Source organism: Hydra vulgaris, chromosome 05 (assembly GCF_038396675.1).
Source record: "Hydra vulgaris chromosome 05, alternate assembly HydraT2T_AEP".
In the NCBI taxonomy this organism is placed as follows: Eukaryota; Metazoa; Cnidaria; class Hydrozoa; order Anthoathecata; family Hydridae; genus Hydra; species Hydra vulgaris.
In genome coordinates, this window is record NC_088924.1 from 33,399,582 (window position 1) to 33,426,639 (window position 27,058).

Below are 27,058 nucleotides of genomic sequence, written 5' to 3' on the forward strand. Positions count from 1 at the left end.
TAGTATAAATCTTATAAACAGTTATAATTAGCAAACAGTTATGAAATATTAAATGTCAAGTTAAACATTAAGTAAAGTTTAAGAAATAAATATATCAAATTTTTGTATTAAAATATTTAAATAAACAAAGAAGTTTAAAAAATTTTTTTTACTTTTTATTGGTTTTAATTATTTACAGTTAATGGTGGTTGGAGCAGTTTTTCTGATTTTTCTGATTGTTCAGTAACATGTGGGCGTGGCATTAAAACAAAAACGCGTACATGTACAAATCCTAGTCCACAATTCAATGGAACTCCTTGTATAGGCGATTCAACTGAAACCATAGAGTGTGTTTTGAAAAGTTGCCCTGGTAAACAAACTTATATATTTATATTTTTTTAAATTGATTAGTTCTTTTAAAGAACTTTTTTTAAGAGAAAAGTAAATGAAATTTATTTAAAAACTTAAATTAGATTAATAGACAAAAAGTTTTCAGTTTCAAAAAAAAATTAAAAAAAAAATTTAAATATTTTATTTTAGTTCATGGTGGTTTATCAGCTTGGTCAACATTTTCCCCTTGTTCTTCATCCTGTGGGAAAGGAACTCAAACCCGTACTAAGTTATGCAATAATCCAACTCCTATGTATGGTGGTAATCCTTGTGAGGGAATTACAGTTGAAAGTAAAGAATGTCAGCTTATTGAATGCCCTGGTAATTGATGTATTCTAAAACATAAGTTCTAATTTTTTTAATTTTAGGTTTATATCTTTATCTGTTAACTTATATTTTGATAAATCTCAAATTTATTAACAATTAAAATTTAATTGTAACACAAAAAATAATTTCATTAGTGGATGGAGGTTGGACCAAATGGAGTGAGCCAAGTGAGTGTTCTACAACATGTGGTTCTGGTATTAAAGTTAAAACACGTAGTTGCACTGACCCCAAGCCATTATTTGGTGGAAAAGATTGTGTTAGAGAAAGTCAAATCACTCTTAGTTGTTTTTTGACAAATTGTCCTGGTATTTAGTTGATATTTTTATTAACATTATTTAACTTTTTTTTTGATGCATTTTTATATATACATTTTTTTATTTCTCTGTTTGTGCAGCTTCAATAAAAAAAGTTTAAATTTCAAAATACTTGTGTTTGTTTTATGCATACAAAGTCTTGTGAATTTGTTCAAAAATTACATGTCATGGAAATCACAAATTTTTTGTTTTTCCATTAGGGTTGTTTAAAAAACAACAGTTTTTAAAATATTCTTGGGGTCGCATTAGTGTCGCAAAATATGAAACCATTTTGGATAGGGAAAGCATTGAAAAAAATGTGTTACTAGCGCATTTTGTTTAGTATTTTTATTGTTAATGCTGCAACAAAATATTGAAAATACTAAACAAAACATGTTAATGACAAGTTTTGATCAATGTTTCCACCCCCGTCCAAGATGGAAGCACGCTTTGTGACGCTACTGTGACTATAAGGATATTTACATTAGGGTGGTTTATAAAATATACATACATATTTATACAAAAACAACAATTTTTTAAAATGCTTGAATGGTTTATGCTTGAAATGGTTTTAAATTTTTTTATATTTTATCAGTCTTATTATTGGTCTCCAAAAATAAGTAAATTTAAAGTAAGTAAATTACCCTTAAAATATGTAAATTACCCTTAGAATAAGTAAATTACCCCTGAAAATTAGTAAGTTTCCAAGAAAAAAAGTTCTATAGAACTTCTATAAACTTTTGAAAGATTTGGCCTATAAAAGTTCTATAAAATTTTATAGAATTTCTATAGAATATCTGTTAATTTCTATAAAAATTTCTATAGAACTTTTTTTTCTGCTTCTTTTTTTCTCTTTTTTTTTCTCTTTATTTTTCTTCTAAAATTTCTATAGTTCATATGTTTTAAAAGTTTATAGAAATTCTATAGAACCTTTTTTTCCTGGGTTCCCCTTAAAATAAGCAAATTTTCCCTGAAAATAAATGTTACCCTTGAAATAAATTATAACTAAAAATAAGAAGAGCAAGTTTTAATTTTTACTGCTGAAAACATAATTAAAGCGTTTTTTGAACAAAATATAAATAATTGTGAATAGATCAGAATTAATTATTTTTTCGAGTAAAAAGTATCTGATATATTTACTGAAATAAAAATATAGCATAAAACATCTGAAATAAAATTTAAAATCTAAAACAAACAGTCAAAATCTGAAAAAACATTTTGAAAAATGCAGAGAAAGTAAAAACTTATAAAATTATTGTAGTTTTCTTACAAAAAATTGATTTAAAAAAAACATGTTTATATATGTATGTGTTATAGTTGATGGTGGTTTTACTCAGTGGTCAGCATATGGTGAATGCAGTTCAAGTTGTGGGGATGGATTAAAAACAAGAACACGTACATGCACAAATCCTATACCAAGCTTTGGTGGTCAAAACTGTATTGGTGAAACTAAAGAGAATTCATATTGTAACATAAACCCCTGCCCCAGTAAGTAATAGTTGTTATTTTGGTTTTAAAATTTTTTTTACTTCTTTTTCTTTTTTTTTTTTCTTTACACTCAGTTTGAACTTTTTTGTTTTCTAAAAGTCTGAATAAAAAATTTAGTTAATGGAGGTTTTACGGAATGGTCTGATTTTGGAGCATGTTCTGAACCTTGTGGAGAGGGCAGAAAATCTAGAAGTCGAAAATGTGAGAATCCAAAACCAGAACATGGTGGTCTAAGTTGTGTTGGTGATTTTGTTGAAGAAGTAAAATGTAAAGTTCGAGAATGTCCTAGTATGTTATTAAATTTTATTTTATGTCTGGTATATCATATATATTATATGTATGTGTATATATATGTGTGTGTGTATTTACATAAATTTCCCATTGATTACATGAGCAGTGAATGCTCATGTAATCAATGGGATTCAATGGAACTATGGTGAATTAGTTTTTAAGCATATTTTGACAGTTTTCCAGACAAAAACAAAAAATTAAAGAAGAGCAGTATTAATCATATCTGTTTAAAAAAAATATATTAAAAACAGACAAATCATAAAAACAAAATATAGAATACACATAAATCTTCTATAAACAAAAATATAAAATAAGTATTACTTGCCGTACAAAAACATAAAATTATATAAATGAGTAGGGTAAAGTGAGGTTAACTGGGTACAGTTTTTTTTTGGGTGATGTAATTGTAACAAATTAATGCTTTTCAATATTTTTTCTGTTCATAACTATGAGAATATTAATATTCCATCTAATAAATTCAAATGAATTAGTTAATATATGCTGTGGCCTTGTAAATATTGCATTTTTTAGACATGTGTCCTGTGGCCCAGTTAACCACAGTGACGGGTTTAACTGGGCCACCCTATGGGGTTGACTGGGTACATACTAGTGAAACTACAATAATATTAGTTTTTATTTTGATAATATATTTAGTTAAGAAAGATAGAATTAATAAACAAAATAAACGTGATAACAATAAAATTATACAATAAAAAAAACACAAATTAGTGAAAAAATACACCTTCGATGTGAAAAAATTGTATGAATATTTCAACTATTAAACATTAATAAAACACTATGTTTACATAACAATGGAATAATTGGAAAAATCGAATTAAAAGGAATATAAATTGGCGAATCGTCCCGTTTCTCTGTGAAATAGAGGAGTTGGCAATTTTCGAACAATATCGGATGCAGGAACAAAGGTCAGCTCCTCATCTGTAATATAAAATTTTGTTGTCCTATTTTGATTTTTCAGCCACTTAACGCTAAAACCATCTTGCGTTTTCGAAATTATTTTGGCAATATAGTGCCTGCTAGACTTTTTCTTAGCTCCGTGCACCATAGCAAGCACGAAATCATCGACGGTTATGGGCTGGTTAAAATCATCCGTATCTTCTCCAGAAGATAATTCTGAAATATCCAATGAAGAATCGGCATACTCTACTTCTGATGATCCTTCATCACTGGACTCTATTAATATTTTACGCTTTTCTTTTCTTGGGGCAATGGACTTAGGCTTAGATTTATTTGCACGCATTTGTGCAGCTTCTTCCAATTGCCGTTTGACTGGAGTATCCGTTAAAACAGCAGACTTTCCTTTCTGCTTTGGTTTTCTGTTATTTTTACGCATTCCGGCTTTAGGGAATGGTCGTATTTGTTCCGGAGAAATAAGTTGACAGTCAGTTAGTGAGGTTGGTATTTCTATAGTGGTTGATACTGATGTTGAGGATAATGTTGTCGATTCAATGGTTGTATCTGAAACAGTTGGATCTGGTCTATCTGTATCTGTTGCAGCTAAAAAATCTTCCTCTGTAAATATTTGGGAATCAAATGGATAGATTCCTGCTGCTTTGAACCCTTGGGAAATATTCCATGGCGTAAATGCTAACGGAAAAGCAGTCCCCAGTAATTCTCCTATGTCATAAATTGTGATTGGAGTCGCAGGATGGTTTGTCATCCAATCATTGCAGGCTCTGTTGTAGTGTTTTTTTTAAGGGACCGAATACGCTCACATCCAGAGGCTACAACTTATGGCTGCAGTGCGGAGGGAAGGTCAGCAACATTATGCCATTAGTCTTTGCATAATTCAACGCAGCAATACTTAAGTGGCTCTCGTGGTTGTCTAATAATATCAACTTTGGACTGTCTGTTGTAGGTCTTACGTGATCGACAAAATGTTTGAGGACATCAATAAAAATATCTGAAATCATCCATCCAGATTTTGTTGCTGCACCTTTTGTTCCAACAGGTGCGCCTTTAATCATGTGTTCCTTAAAAAACACTCTGGGAAACCGCAAATATGGAGGTATTGCAGTTCCTGTAGCTCCAACAGTACAACATGCTGTAACCAAGACACCTCGTTCAGCTGATGTTGCCTGGCCAACTTGTTTTTGCCCCTTTAAAGCCAAAACTTTTACTGGTTTATGTACACTTGTGAGACCAGTCTCATCTAAGTTAAAAATGTCTTGTGCTTGTAGATTAAATCGGTTAATAACACCTTCTAAATTTGAAAAAAATGCTCCAACATTAGTTTTATTGAAACTAGTGCAACGGCTAAGACTAGTTTGTTCGGGGTTCTTAGCGCCAAACTCTGTCGTCTCATAAATGAATGCAGCCATTCTATTCCAGCCATTTTTTCTTCTGTCCAATTACATTTCACGTTTTTGTTATTTGCTATGGCAAACTCAAAAGCTAAGCGACGAACTTGGGTAAATGAAAGTCCATGGTGCATGTTGACTGCATCTTGAATATATTTTTTCAATAGCAATTCTTCACTTGAGTTGAAAACGAGTAAATGTTCATTTGATGGTCGAAAACTAACCTTAACTCCATCAGGTGTATTTTTAACTTTGAGCACATACCTGGCTAATGTATTTTTTGGTATCTGATGACTGGCCGCTGCTTTTCTTATCGATAGTTCTCCTTTTATAATTTTTTCAGTTGCCGTTTTTAAAGCATCAATGGAATACGATCTGTGCGTTGTGGTACGTTGACGTTGACGGGGCATTTTAATTTAATTTATTTATAAACTGGAATAAAAAAAAAAACATAATTAGTTGATATAAATGTTAATTAAATGATTATATTAAATTAATTTTTCATTGGTGGGGTTAAGTGGGCCGTCCCATATAACCACATGAATAGCCGGCCCACTTGACCCCACTATATCAAAATTCATATTTTTACAAAAACTTACCAGTATTTACAATATTTGCGTAATTTGTGATAATTATTCAAATAGGCACTATATTAAAGTTCAGAAATCAGTTATTAAAACTCACAAAACTTGATAAACACAGATTCTATCAACTTTCTAACGCTGCAGTAAAACAATACATGTGACTTCCAAGAACAACAAATGCTTAATAAAATTTTAAAATGGCTGCCATTTGCATTCAAAATCAGTAGCAAGTAGTGCCACCTAGTGGATCGTTTGGGAAACATCAATAAAAGCGGTGTATTCAAACTGCAGAAGTATGAACAGCCAGTGGCCCAGTTAACACCTGTACCCAGTTAACCTCACTTTACCCTATAAAAAAAGAAAAAATTATTCTCGATTTTGAATAAATGTAATTTATGTAGGAATAGGTATTGAACTTTTTTTCTGAGTTGCGCCTACTATTATTAATGGCATTCTAAAAAGGCTCAGTACAAATAACTAGTTTATCTCATCAGATAAACATCATTGCCATTAATGTTTTATATCACTTTAGGCTTGTTCCATACTGAAGTATATAGTAATTTACTACAAATAACAAAAAAGCAATACCTAAATTTGTAAAGCACCTTTTTTTTGAAGAAATAATATGAATAGGGGAGTTGTAAATGCAATATAAAACTATGATATCAAGATCTAACAGTAAAATGTAACTTAATTACCGCTGGTATAAAATTGGTAAAGAACAATAAATGATAACTTCAATTAAATCACAAAAGTTCAACTAAACCACTAAAGGAACAAAAAATAGAAATAACCACTAAAGGAACTAGACATACAAAAAATAGTTGAAAAATTAAACAGCTAAAGTAAGTGCAAGTAAAACTCAAGACAATGAAATAAAAAAAATATTTGTCTAATTGAAAAATTAAAAAAGCATGACAATTAAAAAGACCTAAAATAAAGGCTTCAAGATTTAAAGATGGGTAAGTAAAAATTAGAAATAAAAGTAAAAAGATGGTAAAAGAAGTAACAAGTAAAAATAAGTTTAAAGTAACAGCGTCTAAAGGGCTTTGAATTAAACATTGAATTAAAGTGTTAAAACATAAGAGTGTGTATGATAAAAACAAAATTATATTTTGTAAAAACTGAAAAAATATTTTGAAAGATGTAGATTTGAGTGTATCAAAATCAAGTTCAAAGTTCTTTTACACAAAAACAATATTGCACTGTTAAGCAACAAGGTTGTTTGTGACAAACTTGTTGAGATTTGATGTTTGTAAGCAACTAAGTTGTTTTTGACAAAATTAAAGATTTGTTTTGAACATAAGGATAAAAAGAGGGTAAAATCATTAAAAATAAAATAAAGTTGTTTCTGGGCTTTTTGCAGTAAAAAGTGCAATTGTTACTAGTGTAAATTCTCTGTGTTAATTGTGTGTAAATTGTATTTTAAATCTTTGTATCTAAATATGCATGGTGTCATTTTATGATGATGCTATAAACTTTATTCTAATGCTATAAACTTTATTCCGAATGGCATTGTTGACATTTTTTTTTTTACCAAGAATAATTTAAGCTAGTTTAAAACAATAATTAACATCTAAAACATTAGTGTTTATATGAACATGTAATAAAAATACTTGTTATAAAATTTTATTGAAAATTATGACTAAAATCGGCAGGTCAAAATATTTAAATCATTCATCCTAATGTTTATTTTAAGTTTACTAAGTTTAGAGTTTTAATGAAACTAAATATATTTGCAATCTTTATATTTATTATATTTAACCATTTAGTTGATGGTGGCCTCACACAATGGTCAAGCTTTACAGAATGTTCAAAAACATGTGGTGAAGGTGAAAAGAAAAGATCTCGTCTGTGTGCTAGCCCTATACCTGCTTTTGGTGGTAGAGACTGTGAAGGTTTACTTAATGAAGTATTGCCGTGTAAGGTTAAAGAATGCCCTGGTAATTATTCAACAATTATATTTATTAATTTTAATTTCTTCTTTTTAAGTTAGCAAAATAATATTTGTTTACCAACAGTAAATGGTGGTTTATCTGCTTGGAGTGCATTTAGTGATTGTACAAAATCATGTGGATCTGGCACTAAATACAGAACTAGAAATTGCACAAATCCAGCCCCTCAATATGACGGTGCAGATTGTGTTGGTTCTCTTAAAGAAATATCAGAATGTAATAGCCAACTTTGTCCTAGTAAGTATTTTTTTTTTTAAATTATAACATTTTAAAAATTCATTATATTCTAAAAATATGCAAATAAAATTTTTCTTAATTCTATTTTTGTGAGACAAACTTTTCTTAATAAATTAATAATGTAACCTATAAGTTTAAAGTATTTTTAAAATTTAAAGTAATTTTTAAAACTAAACATAATTTTGGCAACTTAAGGATTGCACTATTTGTTCGTTTTAATGGTTTTATAACATTTGTTTGTAATATGTGCATGATTATGCATTTTTAAGTGACTCGTAAAAAGTGTTTAAAAGCTTAGATTATATACTTAGCTTTGTCCATTTGATTAAACCCTAAGTTGTCCATATGATTAAAAAGTTGTAGCAGCTTCATAATACAAAAAACTCCAATAAGTATAATTTTAACACAGACAATTAAATACAACATGCTGTTAATGCAATAATATCTTGTATTCTAGTTTGTTTTTTTTATTTCTTCTTGATTTAAAATCTGCTTAACTACTTGTTGCATTTTGTTTGTCAACTGCTTTGCAGGGTTGAAATAAAGTTCTAAACCTAACTATGTGCATATAACACACACACATACACACACACACGCACGCACGCATGCACGCACAAAAAAAATAAACAAACACATGCACAGAAATAACAGAAAAGAGTTCTTCAGGAGATAACAGAAAGAGTTGCATAATCTCTACCAAGAAGGTACAAGTAACGACCCATGAGTCAATAATTGTTAATCATTTTAGGTAAGAAACATTATAATATAGGTTTACATTTTATGACAGTCTATTAGATAAGAAGTAGTGTGTGGGTGGTCAGCATAAATATACTGCTTACCCCAGAAGTCATTCTTATGATGATTTTATTGAGATGTTGAGTTTTTACTTAACAATAGATCCATGGCAGGGGAGTATTTTTAGGCAGAGTTAGAGACTTTCCCTAGAAAAACAGAACCTAAAAGGTCATGTGGTAGATAAATTTTACCAGAAGCCAAAATCGAAATTTCTGAACCAAAACAAATCAACTTGCAAACTTGAAATTCTAACAAATTTTTCAACGGAAAAAATTTCCAATTAGTTTAATAAGTATTTCTTAAAAAAGTGTTTTTTTATCTTTTTACATTCAATTATATTTAATTTTTTAAATATATACTTTGATACTTATATCAGTTGATCTACATTTATTTATTATTTATTTATTTTTTAAAAATTAATTAGTTCTGTTATTATTTTACAATAATATGTATTGTTTCTTTTTGTTATTATTTTTATATGAGTTTTTTGTGTGTAGGTTTTTAGTTAAAATTTTGTCTTTTCAAACAAATACAAAATTTATTTAATTTTGAATAATATTAATTAATAATAATGTTTAAAATATAGTAAATGGCGGTTTCACTGAATGGTCATCTTATGCTGAATGTTCAGCAGAGTGTGGTCAAGGAAGCCAGAATAGAACAAGAACTTGCTCTAATCCCCCACCAGCAAATGGAGGAAAAGACTGTGAAGGAGCTACATTTCAAACAAAGTTTTGTTTAATTAAGGAGTGCCCAAGTAAATTTTTTTAAATTTATCTTTTTTTAATTTAGTTTTCTTTTATAATAACATAATAGAGTTCATTTATTATATAATATAAAATAGATTAGAATTAAAAACTTAGGTGCATTTTTGAATTCTATTTAGAAAACACTATAATGTGTATGTGTATGTGTTTATTTATTATTGAATTTATGGTCAATTCGTAGTATAAAAGGGTCTTTTATACTAAAATATATATACAGCTCTTGGAATCAGGAACAATAAGGTCGGCAATAATTTTCCAACCTTGATCTGTGAAAGGTTTGACCATGAAACATAAAAATGAAATCTGCGATTTTTTGCCAACCTCAAACACTTCTAAGTTAGCAGTTAGATGATTCATCCGAATGCTGACCCTAATTCCGAGGGTTTTATATATGTGTATATATATATATATATATATATATATATATATATATATATATATATATATATATATATATATATATATATATATATATACACACACCTGAGGAGCAAACAATATTGGTGCAATATTGTTTATTTAGTTTTAGTTGTATAGTTTATTTAGTTGTAAGCAATATTACGCAAGTATCGTTTGCTACTCGAGTACATTATCATTGTTTATTTAATTTATAATATGACAACAGTATTTCATACAAGGAGAAATAAGAGATTTGTAGAATTAGAGAATGAAATCAAGAATAAGTAAATGTCACGATAAAGAAAAGCAACTTTAACAGTAATCAATTGTATATATGGTTTCCATGAAAGGTCAGTAGTGAACGATAACCCAATAAGGCGTAAAGAAGAGGACTCAGTGAAAGGGTTGATATTCATTTTTATAAGAATGCTGACAGTATTTTGATAGTTGTTTGCAGTAAATAACTGAGTTTAGTTGGAGTTAAAATTTACAAGCCACTGCAAATCCTAATCTGTTACAGAAGCGAGATCAGATTCAAGATCGGCTGCCTGTGTTAAGGGATTGAAAAGAGAAGACTTTTTGTCAAGACAGGAGTATAAAGTTGAGTCATCATCAAAAAGAACTACTTTGGATGTAAGGTTGTTGGGAAGATCATTAATGTAGATAAGAAACAGAATAAGACTAAAGATAGAACCTTGAGATACTCCAGAAGTTACTGGAAATAAAGAAGAGTGTTAGCCTTCAAAGATGACTTTAATAAAGTGGTTAGAAAGAAACAATTTGATAATCTCAAAAATTTTCACAGATAAACCATGTGAAACAAGCTTATGAAGAAAACCAGCATACCAAACTTTGCTGAAAGCTTTAGATATGTCAAGAGCAATAGCCCTAGCCTCTTCGCCTCCATCTAATGCACAATAAAATCTTTCAGTCACAGCACTTGGCAATTCAGCCGTAGAGCGAGAGGATCAAAAACCATATTACTTGTCTGCTTGTCTGAAAAAATATTTGATTCAAGATGGGATGTGAGAAATTTGTTGATCAAAGGCTCAAAGACCTTGCTAATAACAGAAAGAAGACTAATTGGATGATAATTGGAGGGGTCAGAATGTTCACTGAAGTTTTTGAAAATTGGAATAACAGATGTCATTTTCAAGCTAGAAAGAAAACAAGACTAAGTAAAGCACTTATTAAATAATAGAGTTAAAGTTCTGGAAAACAATAGTTTATAGAGAGTTAAAGTTCTGGAAAACAATTTTGTAAGACTATGACAGGAGTGTTGCCTGGACCACAAGCCATAGAAGAGTTTAATTGAGGTATGACTTTTGGAACAAAAGCTGGAGTGATTTGAATGTCTAACAATGGGTTAACCTGTTTAATTGGAATGGAAGGAAGAGAATGGTCACAAGATTCAACAATTAAATTTAGAATTAGAAGAAAAGTTTTTTGCAATTATTTCTGCTTTATTCATGGGAGAGTTAATAAGATCAGTCCCATGAAGAGAAATGGAAAGTTAGATATACCCTTGCTAATGACAATGTTGAAGATTTTCCAAAAGTCTCAAGGAGTGAAGGTAAATGATTAGTGTTGCCAGGAAAACGAGTTGTGAAGGTAACTATCTGAGTGAGTTTAAGAGATTAAGAAATGCTAAAGTTATAGGCTTTAGAGCCAGCAGGGTCAGTGGCGTTAGAGCCAAGCCATTCAGTGTGATGAGCATTAAAGTCATCCATAACAACATTGTCAGAGGAGTAAAGAGAAAAGGCATTACTACCTTACTACCTACCAAGACTCAGAAAACCATATTACTTTTTTCTGAGTCTTGTTTTCTTTTTCTTTTTTTTTCAGCCTTTTTTTCTAAAATGAAAAATAATATTATTAATTTTTTTTGGTCACTTATAAACAGTAATATGTTATTATATATAATTCATTTTTATTTTTTCTCTTTAAGGAAGAATGGGGAAGTCCAGACAAAGAGGATATATTAGAATTTTAGAAAAAGTTTTTGAGTCTATTAAATACTGCTAATTTTTTATATTTTAAGTAAATGGTGGTTTCAGTCAATGGTCTTTATTTTCTGAATGTTCTTTGACTTGTGGTGGTGGTCAAAGAATACGCTATCGTACTTGTACAAATCCTGCTCCTGCTTTTAATGGGGCACCTTGTGTAGGAGCTGAATCACAAACAGAATCTTGTAATTTAAAGGAGTGTCCAGGTTTGATTATTAACTTTTTTTTTTTTTTGATGATGATGATGATGATGATGATGATGATGATGATGATGATGATGATGATAATGATGATAGTTCTTAATTTAAATATTTAGTAAATGGAGGATTATCAGAATGGTTTAATTTCGGAAATTGCTCAAAAGAATGTGGAGAAGGAACTCAGCTACAGATAAGAACTTGTACAAATCCAGCTCCTGCATTTGGTGGTGAAAATTGTAAAGATCAGCTTCTTTCAAAAATTTTTCTTTGCAAAATTAAAGAATGCCCAGGTGATAATTTATCTAAGATATTATTGATCAATACATCTTCAAATCAAAATTTATAAGTCATCTTCATTGTGAAACTGTTCATTTATTTTTTTGAAATAGTTAAAATTTTTTTAATGAAAACCCAAGATATTTTTAGCTTATGGTATTCGCGTAAAATTGATTTTTTAAAATAAGTATATTTTATTTTAAAGTTAATGGTGGTTTTACAAAATGGTCAGAATTCAGTAAATGTTCAGCTAGTTGTGGGCTAGGTATTAAACAGCGTACAAGAAGCTGTACAAACCCTGTACCAGCTTATGGAGGAGAAGATTGCAATGGAATAAGATATGAAACTGTATCCTGTAAAACTCATGAATGTCCAGGTTAGTGATTTGATTGTTTTTCAGAGAAACATTAAAAAAAAAAAAAAGTTGTTTTTAGTTTTTACATAACACTTCTTCAACTTTTTATCATCATTCATTTCTTCAATACTTTAAAGTTTTTTCATAAGTTGAATTATAAATAATTCATTAACATAAATTAAAATTTTTCATTATTTTCCTCATTTCTTCTATGTTTCAAAAATTTAGTTGTTTCATTTTTTCAATTTTTCAATTATTTTAAATACTATTTCAAATAAAAATCTTTCAGTAAATGGTGGTTTCTCAGAGTGGAGTGACTTCAGTGCATGTTCAAACAGTTGTGGAAATGGGGAGCAAATTCGGAAGCGTTCTTGTAACAAGCCTTCACCTGCACATGGAGGAGAAGATTGTACAGGAAGCCTTGAAGAAAAAAGAGGTTGCAAAATTAAAGAGTGTCCAAGTAAGAGAAAAAATAATAACTTTATTCACAAATTCTCAAATTTTTGTTTATTTAATGAATTACATTATTATCATTTTCAAATTAATTATTAATTTATTTAAATAATTATTAATAAAAAAAGTTACTTATTTATATTATTTTTTGTTTTAATAAATTTGAAATTTCATAAAAAGCAGTAACTAACAGTACCTAGTAACAATAAGTACCATAAGTAAATATCTATAAGTAAGGACTCATTAGTAAGGACCCATAAAATAGACTTTGTGAAGTTTACTTTTCTTATATAACAATTTTTATTTTTTTTTTATTTTTATTTAACTGATCATTATTGGAATGCTTAGCATCTTACTTTAATATTTGTTAAAAATTATATTCAATAATATTCAAACCATTATTCAAAAATAAAAAATATTTGCTGAACTATCCATTTAAGAAAACTAAAAAGTATTTTATAAAGTATTTTAAATTATCCTAGTTTAATTATTGATGTGTCAGTTAATTTACAATCAGTTAATTTACAATTGCTAATCTACAATCATTATTTTAAAGCTGCAATAGTTAAGTTAGTAAATAAACCTACCTTTTTTTATTAAAAAGTACATTCAAAAAACTTTCATAAATTTTTTTTTATAATAACAAGCTGTTTGGACCAGTAAAACGGGTCATGTTTAGTCTATCATTTCTCTATTTATACTTTATATTTATTCTTCATTTCAGTAACTTTTAGTAAACAATAAAAAATAATTGGTTTAAAAATCATGGACATTTCTTGCAGAGTTTTTTGAACATTAATGTTTTTTTAAATATTTTGACACTTGAATAAATCCCTTCCCCCCCCCCCCCCTCTTTTTCCTAATGTTTAATCAACAGGTGAAGAAAGTTATTTTAATTAGAAGTAATCAAAATTCAAAGAGTTTTTACCAAAATAATAAAATAAAAAACAGGTTTGCTTATATATTTTCACCCATTTATTTACTAATTAACAAAATATAGCAATTTTCAATTTTTGATTAATCTAAAAAAAAATTAATTATATAATAAAGTGATCCATAAACGGGGCATGAGGTAGTTCAGTTCCAAAAATACTTATTATTTATAGTCTATTTCAATATGTTTTAGTAAATGGCAGAAAAGATTGATACAGATTAGTATAAAGTTAACAATAAAAATTTTATATTTTAAAATTCTAACTGTAATAGTTTAATACCTTAATAATTAACAGGAGTGGACCGTGATTGGTTTCTTTAACCTGGCTTCAAAATTTATTTTGAAGAGCAAAAGTATAAAGATTAAATGCTAAAGTTAGAAAATCAAGTTGAGTTATAGATAATAAAATGTTGTCTTGGCTTTTAGTGAATGATTAATGTTCCAGTAATGAAACTACCTAATATCATTTTTAATGATAGACATCAACAGTAAAGTAAGCCAAGCTGTCAATACAAAGCATCACAAAAGTAACATTACAATAATAACACTCAACAATAGCACATAGCATATAGCAAGGGTATTGTAAGAACACATTACACATTTGTAAGGAAGGGAGAATATTTATCCTTGGTCCTAAAATCCAGGAGAAAAAAACAAACCAAATAAAAAATTGAAAACAAAATTAAAAACTTTATTTTTGGTTCTATTAAACTTTAATAAAATATAAAAATATATTTGTTTTTTATATTCAATTAGTTCTTCAATTATTATCATTTTAAAAAGTTTGTTATTACCTTAAAGTGCCCCGGATTTTTGGATCAAGGTTACATACTCTCCCCTACACATTACATCTTTTAAGGTTTTGAAACCATACAAATTTTTTTTTTTTTTTTTTTTTTTTTAAACATCTTCGCTTCCAACAAGGCTGCAAGCAGCCACTAATTAAAGTTGGAAGTTACTGTAAGAGAAAAGATGAAGGTTGTAGAGCAAGATAACGATTGACAGACGATTTAAAAGATTGCAAATTATATGAATCAGGAAAGCAAGATGAAGGAAGCGAATTCCAAAGAACTGATGTTCGAGGAAAAAAACTAGACGAATAAGCGTTTTTGGAGCACTTAGGAACAGTCACAGAAAAAGGATGACACTTAATTGAATGACGAGTAACACGAGAATGAATTTTAGTAGATGGCACAAGAGGCGCTAGCTCTTTAGAGCAGTGCCCATTATAGTATTTGTAGAAAAGAGAAAGAGAAGCAACATTACGACGATGTGATAATGGTTGGAGGTTGGCTGCAAGAGCAGGTCCAACTATGTTTACAATGCGTTTTTGCACCTTGTCTAAAAGAGAAAGGACATCATTAGAAGATCCGCCCCAGATATGGCAACAGTATTCCATACAAGGCCGGATTTGAGATTTATAGAGATAGAGAATAGAATCCAGAGTAAGAAAGTGGCGAGCTCGATAAAGAGATGCAACCTTAGCAGATGCTAATTTTGCAACCGATTTGATATATGGTTTCCAAGAAAGATTGGAAGTAAGAGTTAATCCTAGAAGATAAAGAGCCGGATACACCATAAGAAGAAAGCTTATGGAGAAGACCAGCATGCCAAACTTTATCAAACGCTTTTGAAATGTCAAGAGCGATGGCCTTAACCTCTCCACCTTCATCTAATGCACGATAAAACCTGTCAGTTATTACTGTTAGCAAATCAGCTGTAGAACGAGAAGATCAAAATCCATATTGATGGTCAGAAAGCAAGTTATTAGATTCAAGATGAGAAATTAGGTGTTTGTTAAATAAAGATTCAAAAACCTTGCTTATGATAGGAAGAAGACTTATGGGACGGTAGTTAGACGAATCAGATCGCTCCCCAGAATTTTTGAAGATAGGGATAATAGATGCGGCTTTCCAGCAGGCTGGAAAACAAGACTCTGATAAGCACTTGTTGAATAGTTTTGAGAGTATAGACGACAGCTCCGGAGAACACTTCTGCAAGACAATAACAGGTATGTTGTCTGGGCCACAAGCTGTAGAAGAGTCTAGGCAGGAGATCACTTTAGATACAGATGCTGGAGTGATATGAATGTCAAGCAATGGATCAACCTGTTTGTTGGCAATATCAGGTAGAACGCAATTAGTGGAATCAAGAGATGATATTGATGAAAAGTTTTTAGCAAACAGTTCGGCTTTGTCTTTAGGTGAGGTGACAAAGTCTGAACCATACAAGAGAGGTGGAATTATAGATTTGCCCTTATTATTGATATTATTAAAGATTCTCCAGAAGTCACGAGAGCCTAATTTTTGAGATGAGATACGAGATTTCATGACCTGAGAATAGCGGGTTTTGGTGTTAGACAAAACCTTTTTACAGTTGTTTCTAGCAGTAATAAACAGACGTCTGTTTTCTGGAGAATTGTTTTGCTGATAAATATGGAAGTAACGGTTTCGATTGGCAATCGCAGCAGCACAGTGTGAGGAAAACCATGGAGGAGAGTGAGGCTTGACCTGGAATCGTCGAGAGGGAATAAAAGATTCCATGCCAGCCTGAATCCACGAAGTTATGTAAGAAGCACATTTGTCGACAGGAAGTAGAAAGATTTCTACCCAAGGGCCATCACGAAGAAAATCACGGAAAGAATCCCAGTCAGCTTTACTGTAGTTGTAAGAGGTTCGATAATAGGGGGATTCAGGTGATGAAGAAGAATGAGATATTAGTTTTAAAGAGATCAAACTGTGATCAGAAGCACCTAAGGGTGAATGTGGAGAAACTGAGCACTGACTAGGATCAGAAACAAGACATAAGTCAAGTAGAGAAGGTAAATGATTAGGGTTGTCAGGAAAGCGAGTTGGAAAGTTGACTATTTGAGTTAGGGATTGAGAAAGGCAAAAGTTGTGGGCTTTAATGCCTGCAGAGTCACTGACACTAGAGCCAAGCCATTCAGAGTGGTGAGCATTAAAGTCACCGACAACAACTATATTAGCTGATGGATAAAGAGAGAGGGCTTGGTCAATATGATCAGAAATAACATCAAAAAGAGTGCAGTCTTGAGATGAAGGAGAGCGATATAGAACAAAGAGAAAGGCAATAGAGTGAAGTGGTGCTAAACGAAAGCACATGAAAGAATAGTCTGTGGATTCAAACCTAGTTTCACGACAAACAGGTGAATTCTTACGAATGTAAATGCCCAGGCCAAGCATGTGACTATTGGAGTCTTTACGAATCAGAGGAAGATAACCATCAACACTAAGATCACAAGATGAGACAGCTGAACTCAAATTAGTCTCACAAAGAGCAAGTAGGTCTGGTGAACTTTGCAAGAGATAAGACTCAACAGAAGAAAAGTTACTTCGAAGACCACGAATATTAGTGAATGATAGGTTTAGAGAACTTGGTGATGATGATGGTTTTTTGTGTTTTATAGTTTTTGGTACTTTATTCATTTTTAAATTAGTTTGAAGAACTTGACTCAAAGCATAGATAGTACTCAGAACACCGTTTAATAGCCCAAGCAATTGCCTCATTACTACTAATAAACCCTAAGCCGTAACAAAGGGCTCCAAATGTGGCCTCCGCAATGCACACCAAAAGTACAAACAGGGACACCATCCATGCGCAACATGGCACTGTTAATACTTTGATATTTTTCAGCTGTTGATGGAATCAGCCTCTCTGAGAGCTACCACAGAGTTCGGGAAACCTGACTACCAGCCGGCCTCAGAACCATAAAACTGAGTTTTAGAGCTGTACCCTCATTATGAGATAATAGAATGAGTTGCCTAGTCGTAAAAACAGTGACACAAGCAAACCCATGCATTGAGTCAAGAAGATCCAGCATTCAACATCCTAAACTGGAAACAATGTATTAAAAATACATCTGCGCCAGCCTAATAGATGAAGAAGGGGTGCAAGGCTGGTCAACAGATAGAATCTGTTTACCCCTTAAGTCTTTGCCTAGGAGGCCTTCTACAAGACAGTAGCTGGGTGCATTTAACATCTGCCCAAGATGAGTATTTTTATCGAGACACCATCTCTAGCCTTTACTCAACCAAGAGCCCCAAGGCAGGGGGTGTTTTATATCGGAGTTGGCATCTCCTAGCCTTTGCCTAAAAAGGCGTATCCTACAAGGCAGCAGGACATGAAGCAGATTGTACTGGGTTACATGTTACCAGTAGCAGGATAACCTGATCTGACAATTTGTTGATCTGACAAATTGTTGATCTGACAAATTGTTGATCTGACAAATTGTTGATTTGACAAAATCTGACAAATCTGTTGATGAATATAAATTCAGTTTAGAATAGCAACAGCACAAATCTCGGTAACCTATTTCCCTCATATTCGGGGCTGGGGGGCACAAGTCCCGGGGCTTCTGTAGTTCCCAGGCTCCAATCACCCCAATCCCTTTTGAAGCATCCTAATTTGATATAAGCACTAACATACCCAAGTTTGAAGTTTGCTCCACGTCTTCAAGCTATCTCAATCACCAAAAATAGCTGCCACAATCCATGAAATAGGGAAAATCATCATTTTTTTGTCTACTTCTTGACCTTTCCATAAGTTTTGCAGCGTTGAGAAAAAAAAAATCTCTCACAATGACCAATATAAAAATTTTATTTTTATATTAGTCATTGTGAGAGTCTATATAGAAAAAAAATTAAATTCAATACTGTTTAAGGGTGGCACACATGGGGTCAAAAAATATCAAAAAATGGTAAAAAAAAAAAAAAAGAAGTACTTGGGGCCGTGTGCCGTCCTTAAACTTTTTTTAAAATTAAAAAAAAAAATCTTATATACAAAACAAAGGTTTGCGCACCTTATAAGCTTCAACTCTAGTCCAAAAAAAATTTTGACCTAAATCTGAACCACCCTAATATATATATATATATATATATATATATATATATATATATATATATATATATATATATATATATATATATATATATATATATATATATATATATATATATATATATATATATATATATATATATATATATATATATATAGTTTTATATAAGGGAAAATGGAAATTAGGTACCAAAAGTGCTGCAAAATATAGGGTACCTGCTCCAAAAAAATTTGGCAGGTGTCGATAAATGAAAAACTTTAAAAAAAAGAAAACGATAGAAAAAAGAACATATTTTGGTCAATTTTGGTCAAATAAATCCTTAAAATTATTGTAATAATAATATAATAGAAAAATGCCAAATATTTAAAAAAAAATAAAAATATAGTCTTCTTTAGTGCTTTATCTAAACAATTAAAAAACACTTTTAATGAAATATTGAAGACTCTCTTAAGATAAACATAAACATTATGTTTATACATTACAAGTTAAATCTTATGTTTTAAATATATAAATAAACATGTTTATACATTACAAGTTAAATCTTATGTTTTAAATATATAAATAAACATGTTTATACATTACAAGTTAAATCTTATGTTTTAGGTATATAAATAAACATGTTTATACATTACAAGTTAAATCCTATGTTTTAGGTAAAACCTTTATTCTACTACTTATGTTTTAAAAAAAGAATAAAAATAAAAACTTTTAGTGTAATAAGACTTTAGAAATCGTCAATCTATAAAAAAAATCTCATAAATAATGGTTTGTCGATTTGCCATAATGTAAAACTTACATAAGCATATTAAATCTGAATAAAATTATGTTAAAAATTGCAGTTAAATTAAAAAAACGCAGTTAAAAAGTGTGTTTTGTAAAAAATATTTCAAGATTTGTATTTTGACTTTTTTTTTTGTCATTTTAAAATTGTTAGTTATTATTAAATTGAAATAAGATTTAAAAAAAAAATTACCTCCCCCCTCCCTCTTGCATTAGACATGCAAAAACTTGACTTATAACTAAAGATGGGAATCGAACCCTTTTTTTAAAGTTTGGGTCCGGTTCAGTTATATCTAATGTTTGAGTTCCGTTTGATTCCATCTTAAGTGCAGTTCAGTTTTGGTAACAACTAAAGTTCGGGATCAGTTTGGTTTTGTACCAACCCAATTTTTTTTTTTATTAGTTACAATTTAGTGTTGCGAAGGTAAAATTTCCCGGAAAATTTTCCAATTAATTTACCGGAAAATTTTGAAAATTTACCGCCTGGTAAATTTTGAAATTTTTTTCATTTATTTTAATTTTTTTTTTGAAAAAAAAAATTTTGAAAATTTACCCTCTTTGATTTAAAATTTACTGGTAAATTTTACTGGTAAATTTTGAATCAAATTTAACCGGAAAATTTACATCACTATTAGAATTACAGTGATAAAACACAAATTAATTAACATAATATTAAGTTGTTAAAACATTGCAAATTATTTGAAATAACTTGCAATGTGTTAACTACTGCAATTTCAAAAGTTTGAGTTTTAAAATGCTGCAGTTAAAGTGCGCAAAACTTAAAACCAGTAACTATTTTGAACCCAGATAACAGTAACTTAAGTGGCCTACTATCAGTTTAGTAATCAGGGCTGCATGTTATTTTTGAGAAGTATCATCATTTTTAATGTTTCTGAGAGGCAAGCCCTGTGATCACTAATCATCACCGCACATACTAAAAACACACTTTCACTGGCACTACTTGTAGCAGGAATAGCCAACAACTTTCCAGCAATCCATGCCATTGTCAAAAGCTTATGTTCACAGTCTTTGTCTTTCCAGAATTGCAATGCATCACACGCTGTCACGGGCAGTGCCAAGTATTTTTCAAATTCATGTCTTGTGTCTGCCAGCAAATCATACAACTTAGGGTCAGCTTTACTCTTTTTGAAAGTGGCAGTTTATCTAAATGACTGCGTTCACTAAAGCTGTCCATATCTGTACTGCCTGAGTCCTTGTGTATCACTTGAGGTATTGAAGAATTTGTCTTTTACACTACGTATCACTGAACAAAATTTTTCTGCATTGACTAAAGACAAGTATTTTAAGAAGGAACAATAAGTGTTGATAGCTTGTGCAAAGAATGAATGATACATTTTTTAATCAAGCTGGACAGAAAAGCTGCCTTTAAATTATGCAAACTGTCACTGTCTGAACCATTGATATTACAGACTGACCATAAACAAAATATTATGTATTGTGGACTTATGTTACGTATTATGTTATGTATTGTAGACTTATTTTATGTATTAGGTTATGATAATTATGTTATATTATGTATTACAATTATACATAATTTTACATACAATATAATAATAACAATAATAATAATAAAAGTAGTAATATATATATATATATATATATATATATATATATATATATATATATATATATATATATATATACATACATACTATAATATAATTATATATATATATATATATTATATATATATACATACATACATACATACTATAATATAATTATATATATATATATATATATATATATATATATATATATATATATATATATATATATATATATATATGTTTATATATATATATATATATATATATATATATATATATATATATATATGTTTATATATATATATATAAACATATAATAAATTTTGTATATAAATATATATTTATATGTATTAAAATTTTATAAAGTTACACAAGTTACACAATTATGTAATTATGTTACGTATTATATTATGTATTAAGTTATGTATTGTAGTACGAATTACAAAATTTTCACTATAAATCTCTTTTTGGTTTAATGGTTGGGGTAAGGACAGTTTGTTTGGTTCGGTTTGTTCCCAACAGTTTCAAAGCTCGAGTTTGGTTTGGTAACAAGTAAAATTTGGGTTCGGTTCAGTTTGGTCATATGTAAGGCTCTAGTTTGGTTTGGGTTCTGTTTGTTTTCCATCTCTACTTATAATATTTAAATTAAAAAGCATTTTATAAAATATTATTGTATAATTATGCATTAACCGTAATAAGCTAATAGAAAATGCTTTTTAACTGATAAATGTCATACAATCCAATTTTAAAGAAAATTTTAAAATTTTAACCTTTTTAACATATTTTAAATCTGATAGTTTTAAGTAGAGCATAACAAATTCATTAAAAATTAAAATTACAAATTTATTAAAAATTTTTACTAGTGACCAAATTTTTTCTAACCGACTCATGTAAATAACTTGTAAATGAGGTTTCTTTTGTACCAATTTTAGAAATAAAAAATTCTTATTAAAAAGTTTTTATTTAAGCAAACTCTTTTATACAATGTTTTCGAAACAGAAATACTTTTTATTAACTACTTTAAATACACAATACAGTTATTTATTTTACTTTGTTAGTTAACGTACATAAAATACAGCTCAATTAACTTAAAATATATAAAATTTAAGTTGAAATTTTATATATTTTATATATTAACTTGTATTAAATTTAATAAGATATTCAAACTGCAAATTCTATAACAAAATTCAACTAAAATGCAATTTACATCAAAACAATACAGCCACTAAAAAACAAATTAAAGATAAAGATAAAACTCCTAAGATGCAAAAAGAAATAAGCACAGCTCATTGAAAGTTGAATGACCTCGTAGTCTCCCTCAAGCAATGTGCGTAGTTTAAAGAAAGGTCTTTTATACAGAAAACAGAAATATGACATTAAACATCCATTGATGTTAAACATTCATTGAAAGAACAATAACATAAGACGCACAGTTTGGAAAAAGAAAAGTTTTTAGAAATTTTACAGAATCGTAACTAACTCAGTAACTAACAGCAGTAAGCATTGACTAATTGTAGATGTTATTATAAAAATCTTTAAAGTTTAAGCTTTAACTGATAAAACATAATCAAAGGTGATAAAAACAAGATCAACAAAATCGAAGGTGTTAAAGGTTACTTTAAATACATTATATTTATAAAATTGATGTAACACTGCTGTCCATCTTTTTTTCATACTTTTGCATTATTAAAAGTTATAAAATTTTAATTGTCTATATTTCTATATTTAACTGAGTATAAGGCATGATATAAAAGTGATTTCAAAAGTGGGTAAAATATTGTTTAGAGGTAAAGTTTTCTCTATGGTCTGATTCAAATTAACTTTAAGACCATAACAAAATCGAAATTTCAAAAAATAGAGTTTTCTCTATGGTCCGAATTTAACTTTTTTTCGAGACCATAACAAAAGCGATACAAAAAACTTCATCAACAAATAAGTAAGAACATAACTAAATCTAAGTTTCAAATAGTAAAACTTATATGAAATCATATTATAGTAAAAAAATACAATAAAAGAAAATAAGATCATATCAGTTTGGATTAGAAATTTCTTGATCAATTTAATGTTTTTGTAACTTGCAATAGGTGGAGTTGGCCATATATTTTTAAGATCAGTATCCTGTTCAATAATATTCCATTTTATTGATAAGTGTTCCAACTTTTCCAAATGTTGTAACTATCTGTAAAATTCTCTCTTTTTCTCTTTTTTCTTTATATTTGTTGTAGATAAGTTGTGTATGTCATAGTGCTTTTTTAAAACCTTTGTTAATAGATTGAATAGGGTATTGAATAGGGTCAATTGAGTAGCCTCATTGAGTTGATATAATAGGGTAGCCTCGTATAACTAAAATTTGTGCTAGTTGTTGTAGCTCTTTTATTAGGTTGTAATTGTTCGATATAATCTTATTGTATCTTAACGCTTGGCTATATACTAAGTTGCTTTTTTGATGAGGGGGATGGAATGAATTATAATGTAATAGTGCTGTTGTGTCCATTGCCTTCTTATATATTGTTGTTTCTAACTGTCCATCTAGTTTTTTGATAATTGTTAGGTCCATGAAATAAATAGAATTGGTAGAATAATTGAAAGTAAATTTGATCGTGTGGCGGATGGCATTCATAAATTTGAAAACTTGTGTTAGTTTCTCTGGAGCCCCATGAAAAATATATCATCTATAAATTGTTTATAAAAAGAAATCCACATTGAAAATTGGTCAATTATTATCTCATCAATTCTTTCCATAAATAAATTAGCATAGGGCGGGGCCTCACGTGTTCCCATGGTAGTACCTGTTAATTATAAAAAGTGATCAGTCGAAAATTGAAAGTTGCAATGGGTTAATATGGTTTCAAATATAATGTCAATAAAAGCAATAGGTGGGTGTTTTATGGGATCGTTATATGGCGGTGCTCTCTTTAAATAAAATTTCACGGCATCAATACCTTCGCGGTGAGGAATGTTTGTATACAAAGGTATAACATCAGCCGTGACAAGGATGTAATTGTTGGATTCTAGTACATGAGATTGAAGGAGTTTAAGGAAGTGTGTTGTGTCTTTAATGTATGCTGGTAGTTGTTCAGAAACTGGCTGAATAAATTCTGTGATAAAGAACGATAAGTTGTCGATTGGTCCGTTGCAACCAGAAACAATTGGTCTTAAGGGAATGCCTATCTTATGAACTTTGGGAAGGCCATAAAATAGAGGTGTATGAAGGGGCGTTTTTGGACGTAGGAACTCCGATGTTTTTTTTATCAATCATATGATGAAGAAACATATAGTCAATAAGATTATTAACATCTCTTGCTATACTTTTTGTTGGATCTTCTAAAAATGGTTGATATATAGTGTTTTTAAATTTTTAAATTTTATTATCCTAATCCTAAGTCAGCTAATTATTAAAATTTTTAATTTTAAAAAAAGTTAAATTTTTTAAAACTTGCTTTAATCGTTTTCAACTCTGACAAAATTGGGTTCGATTGTGATCAAGGTTCAACAACAGTCTTAATTAGAAGATAAGCAAGATGGCCTCTTATAATTGGTAGCACTAATGAAAAAATTATTTGCCACCTTTTGTTATCAACAAAGCAAAACATTTTTGTCTCAATGGGGTATTAGTGGACCTCCTGGTAGATGATGCATTGTGTCTCCCTCTGGTTGGAGGGAGGAGGATCAATTTGTACAATGGACTAAATCTGTGTTTATTTCTTTTAAAAATGCAAGTTGCGAAGGCCAAGTTGTTTTAGCAGCTGATGGTTATTTAAGTCATGTTGCTATGGCAGCAATTAAATATGTTAAGAGATGACATGGAACTAATAATTTTACCATCCCATTCTTCAAAATTTTTCCAACCATTCTATTCAGGGGTTAACTGTCATGTTAAAAATGTTTGGTGAGCAATTCTTCAACAACAGTACAAAGAAACTGGTTTTAGAAATGTTGATAAGTCGTTGTTTCCTCTCTTGCTTTTGAAATTACATTCATCAGAGCAGGCTTTCAAAAGATCACAGATCAGTGGTTTTGAATACAGATCTCTATCCATTAAATAAAAACGCAGTTGATAGAGAGAAATTCAAACGTTCAGAGCTATACATTCCACCAGCACCAATACTATCACCATTAACACCATCGTTGTCTTCACAAATAGCACCAGTAACTTCGTCAACTTCTTTACAAATAGCACCAGCAACTTCATTTCAATAGCATCTCAACTACCATCGGTCGTCACTCCTCAGTTAGTTTGAGAAGATATAAAATTGGCCAATTAATTGAAGAGAATCTCAAAAAGTACCTGCAATCAAAGTTAATATGAAATCAAAATCAAAGGCCCAAAACGCAAGACAAAGTTGTAGTCAATTGTAAATGCATTGTTGAGATTTTTGAACAAATGAATGCAGCAAAAGAATATTCAGAAGCCAAAATCCATTTCAAAAACCAAAACCAACTACTGAAGCAATGAAAGTGACACTTGAAAGTGAAAAAAATGAAAAAATTGACCACAACTTAAAATAAAATTCAAATTTAAAAGAGAAAAATGCAGTAAAGTGTCAAACGCCATTCAATAATACAACAACCGTTCAGCAAAAAAAATGTTATTTAAAAAAAATTATGATGTAAATAAGTAAGGTGGTAAAATTACCCTAACTTTTTATTATGGTAATTTCACCTTCCCATTTTTTCTGTTCCTAATAATGGAAAAAAAAAACTTTTTTCTTAAATTTTTGAAGTTAAATTTTTTTTTATCAACAATCAAAAAATTTTTCTATTTGCGTTTTTGGTTCTCAAGTTAAATTAAAGAATTGGTGGCAAAATTACCCCATATTACTCTATAACAACAAATTTTACTTTATGATATATTTATATCAAAGATTTTTGATGTATCCATTTTTAGCCAAATTTTGCCAGAGATTTCCAATGTTTATAAAATAGAAACTATTATTATATATAAAATAAAAAATAAATATATTGTATAAAAACAACAGCAACTAAAAAAAGTTTGTAAAAAATAGAAAAATACAAAATAACAAATTTATATAAAACATTTTTGATGTATCCATTTTTTTACCAAGGTTTTCCAATGTTTGCTTAATTGAACTTTGGATATTATTTGTTGTTTAACTAACATAATTTGTACAATTTAATTTTTGATCTGCAATTAATTCATTTAATTTTTTGAATATTTTTTTATCTAATTTGGTACTAAGACTAATTAAAAAAGAATAAGAAATAGCAGCATCTAGATATTACAGATTGGAACATGTAAGAACTTAAACTTATATATTTATACTCTTTCATTATAGTTAATGGTGGTTTGTCTTCTTGGTCAGCTTTTAGCACTTGCACAAAGTCATGTGATGGTGGTGTAAAAAGACGCACAAGATTATGTAACAATCCTGCACCTAGCTTTGGAGGTTTGGATTGCACAGAGAGTTTAATCGATGATACTGAATGTAATTCTCAATCATGTCCAGGTTAGTTATTTTGAGAAATCGAAACTTATCCAATAAAACAAATGATAATACATTAAATGATTGAAAATAAAGCACAAAAGCATATATATTTTTTAAGTATAAAAAATATTCAACAAATTGTAATAATGACAAGTTCAAGAAAATTGCTTGATTTTAAGTTCAGAAACCTGAATAATTCATGTAATGTTTTTTCTAAATCAAACTTAGAATGTTAAAAACTCAACCAAGAATTTTCAGTGTTTCAAGTTATGACTTAAAGTTATCAAATTTTTTAAAGAAAGTTAAGTTTAAGTAGGACTAAGTCGGATTGAGACAAAAACAAAAAAACAAT

At 29.5% G+C, this 27,058-nt stretch overlaps 1 protein-coding gene across 2 annotated transcripts in view; it reads left to right on the plus strand.

Moving 5' to 3' along the window:
* LOC101236385 (SCO-spondin) overlaps positions 1-27,058 on the plus strand; it is a 90,112-nt gene that overhangs the window by 35,373 nt on the left and 27,681 nt on the right. For both annotated transcript variants that reach the window (XM_065797961.1, XM_065797962.1), the window contains exons 13-25: positions 179-349; positions 520-690; positions 831-1,001; positions 2,307-2,477; positions 2,595-2,765; positions 7,446-7,616; positions 7,695-7,865; positions 9,247-9,417; positions 11,868-12,038; positions 12,149-12,322; positions 12,514-12,684; positions 12,953-13,123; positions 26,557-26,727. In XM_065797961.1, coding sequence (XP_065654033.1) covers positions 179-349; positions 520-690; positions 831-1,001; positions 2,307-2,477; positions 2,595-2,765; positions 7,446-7,616; positions 7,695-7,865; positions 9,247-9,417; positions 11,868-12,038; positions 12,149-12,322; positions 12,514-12,684; positions 12,953-13,123; positions 26,557-26,727 — 2,226 coding nt within the window. The remainder of the gene's footprint in view (positions 1-178; positions 350-519; positions 691-830; positions 1,002-2,306; positions 2,478-2,594; positions 2,766-7,445; positions 7,617-7,694; positions 7,866-9,246; positions 9,418-11,867; positions 12,039-12,148; positions 12,323-12,513; positions 12,685-12,952; positions 13,124-26,556; positions 26,728-27,058) is intronic.